This window comes from Styela clava, chromosome 5 (assembly GCF_964204865.1).
Source record: "Styela clava chromosome 5, kaStyClav1.hap1.2, whole genome shotgun sequence".
Taxonomy (NCBI): domain Eukaryota; kingdom Metazoa; phylum Chordata; class Ascidiacea; order Stolidobranchia; family Styelidae; genus Styela; species Styela clava.
In genome coordinates, this window is record NC_135254.1 from 5,295,543 (window position 1) to 5,305,914 (window position 10,372).

The 10,372-nt window shown below is 36.6% G+C and overlaps 1 protein-coding gene across 1 annotated transcript; it reads left to right on the plus strand.

Moving 5' to 3' along the window:
* Positions 1-4,007: 4,007 nt before the first annotated feature.
* Positions 4,008-10,361, plus strand: LOC120343886 (histone-lysine N-methyltransferase PRDM9-like). The gene is made up of 2 exons (XM_039412906.2): positions 4,008-4,203; positions 9,041-10,361. The coding sequence occupies exons 1-2, from the start codon at positions 4,010-4,012 to the stop codon at positions 9,693-9,695; spliced, it is 849 nt and encodes a 282-aa protein (XP_039268840.2). The 5' UTR covers positions 4,008-4,009; the 3' UTR covers positions 9,696-10,361.
* The last annotated feature ends 11 nt before the right edge of the window (positions 10,362-10,372 follow it).

The following is a 10,372-nucleotide window of genomic DNA, read 5'->3' on the forward strand; positions in this document are numbered from 1 at the left end:
CAAAAACACTCCCTCGTTCCGCCGCAAATAAAATTTCCGTCGTAAACGAAAGCGAGATTTACTGTCGCTTATGTTAATCTCGGAGAAGACTTCTTATCAATAAACTAAAACCCGGAAAAACTAGACCAACACTTTGCGACAGATTGCTAAATAAAACAGTGGAGTACATCAACGTACCCGCCGCAATCTAGCTACTTTAGTCGTTGGTACGTATAAGTGCCCACCGCACGGAAAGGGGTAATGTTAAAATGAAAATTATTGACTTAAATTCAAAGTAATGGATAAAAAGGAAAATCCCGCCCACAATTAACTGTGTTTTGTTTGTAACGACGATATGTTTCTATAAGCCGGCCAAACATACTGTGTGCCGTAGGCACATGAAATTTTGCGATTTTCAATGCGTAGAAAAGCGTTTTTAGACTGTCGGGGCCTCAACAGAACTTAATATAGTTTACGATTTCATTTTTAGTATTTGATATTGCCGCTTTTCAATCGAAAAATTGGCCCCGCGGATTCACTCCTTCATTTGTCTTTAGAAGCTCGCCGCCGATGAACGTATAATGACTCTCGTCAGATTCACAATCCCGTGCGAGTACAATAATAAAATAATTATCATCGGTATCGTGGCACAAATTTGTGAAAAATTTGTAATTTAGAGAGAATAAACACCAACGTTAAGGCGTTTATGGCCTAAATAACACGTCATGCTGATAAAAACAATCGACGATTTTACCAAAATGCAATTCATGCGCTATTAGCGACTTTTTCAATTAAAAAAAAAAATTCAAAAAGAGGAGGAGTGGGGCTCGACCAGTAGTTCGTCGTATGATTAAACCAATCTAGCGGCTTTTTCCTTTCCCCTGGGATAAATATGTAAATCCTATTCACCGATAAGTTGTGGCTGATTGGCCATTGTTACAGAAAGAAACAAGAAAGTTAATGTTTTTAGTATGAATGTTTTTGTTCAAAGCATTGACAGTTGCACGAAATTTTATTTATAATACTGACAAATATTCATTAACTGATTGTTATATTTTGTTCTGCTATCAAAAACTGAACAACTACACAAGGAATTGAAACTGTAAGGAACACCCGTTTCAACTAACTTTTTGTTTATTATACGCCAGATGTAATTTTTCCGCGTAGGATCAATTTAAAAACAAATTCGTTCACAGTTGCTTTAGCCAAACTCCATATATACCTGGCTTTAGCAATCGGACATTGGAATTTGAACTAGCCTAGGCTACCGGTAATTGTTAACAAGACTGGAGTTTCTGAGCTAAGCTGTGCCGGTCACTGGTGTTTGTTTTCCACTGTTCCTGCGTGTGCCACAGTCTGACGGTGCTAACCGGTATATTTACCCCTTGATTGAGAAATCGGGCGTGCAACCAGAAATTCCTGCGTGCAAATCAGAATTCCCGGCGTACAAAACAACTGCACCTGCGTGCAATTGACTTTGACTTGAGATATGGTACCGGTACTGTTCAATAAATCCGCGTATCGTAAAACCAGGTACCGGTACCGGTAACTTAGGATGCTTTGTAACTTTGGATGAAATTTTCAATCGTTTATATCTCGACTAATTAGCGTCATATTGTGCTTCCAGCAGTTTCTATGGTGAGTTATCATATTCAATCGCGCAATTCAATTAATTTTTTGATTGAAAAAATTTTGTTTCAGCATAAAATTGACACTCTGTTTTCGAGCGGTTCAAATCGTGACTTCTAACAATGCTAACTATGTCAAAATACCGTCACTCGATAGAGGGCGTTATCAATGTATATACAAAATTAGACTGATCACGAGATGTTGCAGGAGACTCGAGAAACATTTAAAATTCAAATAGTCTTTTTATATCAAAATAATAGCATCTGACGCACACGTTGAACTGGCGTAACCCTGACGCTTCGAAGAGCACATCATGTTGTGTCGGCGTTACAGATTTGACGCCAGACATTCGGGCGCCGACGAGTTGGCATAGATTTGAAAATAACAGCGATATTTTGTTCGATTGGATCAATATCGGCTAAAATATACAAATCAACATTTTTCTGTGGATCTTAAATTCATGGCGTCAAATGTTGGAAATGTAATTTAATTAAATTTATTAAAACTGCAATTAACGAAAAATATTTTCGTTTGATTTGACGATTCAAGTTCCTCCATTTGGAACGGCAGCATGGTTTAAAATAGAAAAATTGTAAGCAGTCAATAAATGCTGCGTAAATATAAAATTATATAATGAGCGATAAATAACAAAAAACAAACACTTGTTGCAAGTGAGTTCTGTTTGATGAATTTAACTAAAGTACTTTAAATCAAAGTTGCCAAACCGGTGTTTTGTCGTGCACGACCAACATTTTAAGGTCTATTTAATAAAGAATCTGGTCGTATGCATGCTCAAAAAATATTTATTGTGCGACTATATACGATGTGGAATATATAATCGCTATCAAAACATTATCGGCTATGATCAGTGAATATTCGGATCTAAAGTTACGGAAAGAGAAAATAAAACGAGACATTTTAGTATAAAAACAACTTGAAAGTGGCGCACCAGGAATCCTACGATCGTCATTATCACCGCCACTCGCGACGTAGATTAAACGACATAAAGCGTGTTTTGTCTTCACGCACGTAATTTTTGCTCCAGTTGCGGTTACGCAGGGAGGTGATTCCCCATCCGAAGTTAGATATTTAGTGATGTAGTGAAAAATGAGACAATTAAGACAGAAAAAATGATCCGATCAACGAAAATTAAATGCATGTACAGAGAATTACATCAATGTAATATATTCCAAATTTGATGCGAATTGTACAACAAACGGCAGAGATATTGATTAAAGTATAGTGAAATCATCCGAAGTTACCCAGTTTTACGATACTTTGTCATTAATTTTGAGAGTGTTTGTTCAACTTTAGATACCGGTACTACCGGATTCCCATCATTCAACACGATTTCGATCATGTCCAATCTTGCAAGCTAGTATGTAGTCGACAATTGTGGAACTACATTTTGTTGTCTTCTATATATTACTGGATTATAGATTTAAAAACCATTTAAACCGATTTTCATTGTTGACTATTGCAAGTTTTCGGCGAGCAAAATTGAATTCGCTTGCGTATATTTTTTGCGGAGCGCTAGCGCCCTCGGGCGTGCATCGGCTATGGGATTCAGTCTGGGATTGAGACAGTACCGTACAGGTACTTCATATTTTCAGCAGTTACTGTATACCATGTAATTCAGTAATTAAAGCCTTATTATTGAGTATGTTACAAGTACGGTACCGTATCTCATTGTTTTTTTATGTTATGCAATCTGAACACTAGAAACGTGCCTCTGATAGCTGAAGGCTAACTTGCCATGCAGCGGCAGTTAACGTGTTAGCCTGCAACTGTGCGAAGGTTCCTCTTGTAATCACTGGAGGGGGATTAGAAGATGGTTGTTTTACTTAAAACTTCAATAGCGGAGATAAATATATTTAATTATATGCGTTTAGTTTGAATACTGTGCAAGGGATAACAAATTGACCGGACAACGTGGCGAGTTAGCCTCCATCCCCTCTGATCACCCTGTGTGGGTTCCTCAGTTTGAATCCCATGCAGGGATATTTACGTGTGAGAGGATTGCTTAACTCCTCGTCGCTGTGGGTGGTTCACATAACCATTGCTGCTTCCTCCACTATCAATTCCATACTTTCGAAAACAATTGAATGGTTAGCTAATCTCATACCCGACATGGACTGGTAACTAAGGCTGTGATTCACCTTAATCCATCTTATCGACTTTCCTCTCTACCAGGTTAATTATGTGATAGTTATTCTTTTCATTTGTTGCAAAGCTTAAAAAACAATAATTTTATTTTAGATATTCGTAACTATGGCAAGTTATATCGTAGTTATAGAATCCACCGAACCCTTATTTCCCTGCCTTATCTGTGATGAACACTTCCCATCAGGGCCTGCCTTGGAAAAGCATATGTTTTCGCACATTGACCCTGAAAATTATCATGCAACTAGACATTCAAACAAACATGCAACTGACAACATTACAAGTGAAACTTTATTACAAACTGGTGGTGGAGAGAAACCCGATGTTCCTGGACAACATCGAGAAAGTGAATGTGATGAAGCTGGAAAATCTGAAAATTGTGGACAAATTGGCAGGAAGTCCGCTACCCTATCACTTGTTCATACTGAAAAGGTAAAGCCAGTGTCAAATTTAGGAACCGACCATAGAGATGAACGATTTATTTGCCCACAGTGTGGAAAGAAGTGTGGAAGGGGATCTAGTTTAAATGTGCATATGAGAACTCATACTGGGGAGAAACCTCATATTTGTAGTAAATGTGAAAAAGCTTTTTCACATATAACTAGTTTACGTAATCATGAGCGAACTCACACTGGAGAGAAACCTTATATCTGTAGTAAATGTGAAAAGGGTTTTTCACATATAACTAGTTTACGACGGCATGAACGAACTCATACTGGAGTAAAACCTTATGCCTGTACACAATGTGAAAAAAGTTTTTCAGATTTATCAAACTTACGTGCACATGAGCGAACTCATACTGGAGTGAAACCTTTTATTTGTAAAGAATGTGGAAAATGTTTTTCACGATTAACTCATTTAAATAGACATGAGCAAATTCATATTAGGACCAACCATGGAGATGAACGATTTATTTGTCGGCAGTGTGGAAAGAACTTGGAAAGGGGGTATAAATTACATGTGCATATGAGGACTCATACTGGAGTGAAACCTTATATTTGTAAACAATGTGACAAGGGTTTTTTACATTTATGTAGTTTAAGACGGCATGAGCGAATTCATACTGGAGTAAAACCTTATGCCTGTACACAATGTGAAAGGAGTTTTTCCGATTTATCAAATTTACGTGCACATGAGCGAACTCATACTGGAGTGAAACCTTTTGCATAATTTATATTTTCAGGGTTAAAGAAATTGCATGCCTCTATGTCACGAACAAATATTTACGTGTTTAGTGAGATTCATTGTAAACATATCATTTTAGCGACCCATACACGATCTAAATCCTCTCACACCGGGACCTGGCCGTGCCATAAACTAACTGACTATATTGTACATTTCGTCGTTGTGTTGTACCCAGGGATGGCCAATTCGAATAAAGTATTCGAATGAATTCGAATATCTCGTCATTCGAATATCGGAATTAGCGTTCATAAGAATATCGGATATTTGTGTGGCGTCACACATTTTCGACGGCGCTTTCAAGACGTTTCCGTTGAATGAAAACATTCTCGATAGAAACTTGCGCGCGATTGCTTTCGGGGCGTTTTATTTAGGCCGTAAACGCCTTTACGTTTGTGTTTTTTTCTCTAAAACACAAATTTTCCATAAATTTGTTCCACGATAACAATTATTTTATTTTTGTACTCGCATGGAATTGTGAATACGTTCATCGGCGGCGAGTTTCTGAAGAAAACGCAAATTTTTTGATTGAAAAGCGGCAATATAAAATACTGAAAATAAAACCATGAACAAAATAGTTTTTATTGAAGCCCGCGACAGTTTAAAATACGAGAGTGAAAATCGCAAAATTTCGTGTCCCTCTGGCACTTATTATGTTTGGTCCGCTTTTTGAAACATATCGTCACTAATTGAGAGCGGGATTTGCCTGATTATCCATTACTTTAATTGAATTGCAGTCGAAAATTTTCGTGGTGACATTATACAAGGTTTGAAACGCGACTTTTTCCCGGGTTGTGAGAATGTATATAATATAATTAATCTAAAATATATTCAATCATTTTTTTTTGTGCTGGAAAAATTTTAATCTGAGTTTATACGGCAGATTTATGGATTTTTCGAACAGCTTTATCTTAAAAATAATCGGAGTGGCGGCATTCCGATTGAGCGGAGTCAGTGTTACACATCTCAAATTTGCCGAATTCGCAAAATACGGATCAAAACAATATGTAATCCGGCAGTTTACGACACATTTTTATGTCCGCGAATGCTACGGTATATTAGAGTGGTGAGAATTTTATTTTGTCGAAAACAATTGAATTAATAAAGCAAGACATTTTAAATATGCTCATATCGGTCACGAATTCATCACTTTGCACAACAGAAAAATATATATTACTCGTTGTAAAAGTCGGCTATTTTAACAGTTGCAGTAATCGCGGCGATGAATAAGTATTTTTAATTTACTGCTAAACTTTATCTGTATATTCATTGTATGAAATGAAGTTGTACTCAACTGAATTTTATATCAGTTATTGAGATTTTTCTAACGGCGATAACGAGTTGGCAAGATTGCAAAAATACGTATTAAAATTAAAACATCAGGCAGTTTATCTCGTACTTTTAGACCAGTGGTTCCCAACCTTTCTACCCTGGCGGACCAGTAAAATTAAAATAAAAGTACTCGCGGACCGGCAAAGAAATTGAAATGACCGGAACAGAAAAGAATAACATTTATTTGCGTAATATAATGCAATGCCGGGCACTCAATATGCTTCTAGACAATAAAGGTACACTTAAAAACATTTCACACGAAGAAAAACTATTAAATAATGTGCCGGCCAAAAATTGAAATGGGTGAAACATAAAATAATATCATATATTTGCGTAATGAAATGCAGTGCTGGGCACCCATCTTGCGTAAAAAAAGGCACGCGTAAAACATCTCACATAAAAAACATGTAAATGCCAAATAATGTACAAACTCTGGTGAGAATTTTGCTGCTGTTTCGTTTCCGATGCACGATTGCAAACGAGGCCTCAAAGAAGTTTCTGCAAAACGTAGCTCTGCAGCGGTGTGCAGCCGATTTCTTTGCTTCGTTTTAATTAAAGCTAGTGATGAAAATGTTTTTTCGCATAATGTAGTAACTGGTTGATAAAACGAACAAGAGTTTGATTGCTCGATTACTTAGCGATGGGTATTCGTAATCAAGAGATATCCAAAATTATGACAGTGATTCTTTTTTAAATCTGGACTGTAAGGTAGAGTTACAATTTTAATCAAGAGGTTTCTTTTTCATCGGGTTTATCATATTAATCCCTCTGCAGTTGATCGATGCCTCAAACGGAATGAGTTTACAATACAATGACAAAGTCGTCGCTACCAGGCTCAAAATACTGAAAAAGATCTCTGCGCCCATGCTGTTTTGCGCGTCTCGCGGAATGAGTTTACAATACAATGACAAAGTCGTCGCTACCAGGCTCAAAATACTGAAAAAGATCTCTGCGCCCATGCTGTTTTGCGCGTCTCGTGATCACCTGCAGGATCGCAACAAGTTCATATCATATTGGAATATTATACTGTCCTTGACTGTTTTCTGGTTTGAACAAAGAAATATGCATAACGTTGTATATTGATGATCATATTAATCACGATAAGCACGCAGAACAGAAAAAGCACGCGTGCCGATTTTTAGGTTTCTGAATCTCGCGAGATTTGATGGAGTGCATTCGCGATGAATCGGAGAAGAAAAAGCGAAAAGTGTGACTAGTCGGCGCCACGATGTCGCGAATGACGTCGCAATATGACGGCGGAAGAGAAATTGCGTAATAAACCAACGCAACCTACGGTAAAGGGATTGAGACGGCATAAAAACGAAATTTCTCGCGGACTGGCAAAAAAGCTTCGCGTACCGGCGGTTGGGAACCACTGTTTTAGACCACAGATCGCCGTGGACTGAATAGTAATGGTTTTTATTTTGACGAATGAAGATTGAAGAAGCAACCGCGAGTTACGTTGGACTCATAAAATTAATATATAAAGATATTTTAGAATCTCGTAGTTGTCATGGATTGAATATTTTGCGTGACAAGATGATCATTATCACTGAAAAGACGGAACGAGTGCGGAGTCGCGTCGGCTGTTACAGGCGGCAATGAGAATTTCCAATTTTGAAAATCGTGACTGCGCGCCTGGCAGTGGTGGTCATCTATCCTCTAACTTATTGCTAATTTCAGATATAACAATATGCTACACATAATAACAATATGGTTCACATAAATTAATATACAAATATACTGGTAGGTAGTAGAATACTCTAGGCATAATGGATATTCAATCGTTGTTGCTTGCTTCAGTCGCCTGTATTGCCAATGAATATAATTTCTCTCAGAAATATACACAATAATCTGAATACAAGTAGTATTTTTGGCAATAGACTTGACTATTATCTAATATCATGGTACCAATAATAGAAAGCGTCAGACAACTCCTTGGCTATCTTTTCAAATCGTCATTTGTACTAAGTGTACAATTTTAATAAACTGACTGTGTCACAAGTTACACAACTAATATTTTTATTGATAGCTATAAACTATCAATTACTTTGTGTACATATACTGTTGGTTTGTGGCTGATTCTGATATTTCTATTGAAATATTTCCTATTTTACAGGGTTTTAATAAACTTAAACAAAAATGTGTTATTTTCGATTTTAGAATGTATTCGGAATAGTTTAGTATTCGGAAATGGCCATCCCTGGTTGTACCTCTTTGTCTTGTGTATTTTACTAAAGTTGTAATTGTATAGCCTATTTCATGTCTGTTGCCCTATTATAACGCAGCAGTCCTAAACTGCTGTTATAATTGTTAGGGGTGCATGTCGCACATCTGTGTCTTAGGCCAGTAAGGTCTTGAACAGGGAAATCCTGTCTCTGTTTAATTATTATGCAGATATTGTTACATTTTTGAGGCAAATAAACATACATACTTAATTCTAATGGATTCCGTTTTCTTATTATTTGATGACAGTATTGTTACTATACAACAGCCATCAAAATGCAAGAGCGCAATTATTTGTCATAGTAATAGACGGATAATACAAAGTATTGCCATTATAAGAAATTACAATTCCTAAGGACCCCAACATACGTTCTCAGCCCCACACCATGTTTCTAATATTACTGACTTAACATGTGTTTCGCCATATGATTGAGCCGTCTTATTGACTTTCATCTCCGTCGGAATAAATATGTAAATCCTAATCCTTTTTTATTGATTGCAAAGATTAAAAACAGTAATTTTATTTTAGATATTCTTGGTTAACAATGGAAAAATATATCTTTCCCTGCCTCATCTGTGATGTTAACTTTTCATCAGGGCCTGCCTTGGAAAAGCATATGTTTTTGCACATTCACACTGAAAATTATCATGGAACTAGACATTTAAACAAACATGCAACTGACAACATACTGGAAACTAGTCAGCCTACAGACTCTGACAATATCACAAGCAAATCTTTTTTACAAACTAGTGGTGGAGAAAAACCTGATGTTCTCGGACAACGTCGAAAAAGTAGATGTGATGAAGCTGGGAAATCTGAAAATTGTGGACAAATTGGCGAGAAGTTGAACACCCAATCACATGTTCACACTAAAAGGGTAAAGACAGTGCCAAATTCACGAACCAACCGTAGAGATGAACAATTTATTTGTCCACTGTGTGGAAAGAAGTGTGGAAGTGGATATAGAAAAAATGTGCATATGTGGACTCATACTGGGGAGAAACCTTATATTTGTAAACAATGTGAAAAGGGTTTTTTACATTTATGTAGTTTAAGACGGCATGAACGAACTCATACTGGAGTAAAACCTTTTGCCTGTACACAATGTGAAAGGAGTTTTTCCGATTTATCAAGTTTACGTGCACATGAGCGAACTTTTACCAAAGAGAAACCTTTTACATAATTTATATTTTCAGGGTTGAAAAAATCGCATGCCTCTATAATCTGGTCAAAAAATTTATTAGTGGGTCTCTGAAATTGGGGTTTCGAAAACTGTTGAGAGTTGAAAATCGTACAGACTTGTTTACATCCAACGTCGGTTTCTGGCAAGTTTATGTCACGAACACATCTTTTCGTGTTTTGTGAAATTCATTGTGAAAACATATCATTTTAACGACCCAGACACGATCTTCATCCTCTCACACCAGAACCAGGACGTGCCATAAACTAATTGACTATATTGTACATATCGCCGTTGTGTTGTACCTCTTTATCTTGTGTATTTCACTAGAGTTTCATTTGTATAGCCTATTTCATGTCTGTTTCCGTTTTCTTATTATTTGATGACAGTATTGTTACTATACAACAGTCATCAAAATGCAAGAGCGTAATTATTTGTCATAAGAATAGACGGATAATACAAAGTATTTCCATTATAAGAAATTACAAATCATAAGGACCCCAACATACGTTCTCAGCCCTACACCATGTTTCTAAGATTACTGACTCAACATGTGTTTGTCATATGATTAAGCTGTCCTATTGACTTTCCTCTCCACCGGAATGAATATGTAAATTCTAATGCTTTTTTATTGATTGCAAAGCTTAAAAACAGTGATTTTATTTTAGATATTCTTGTTT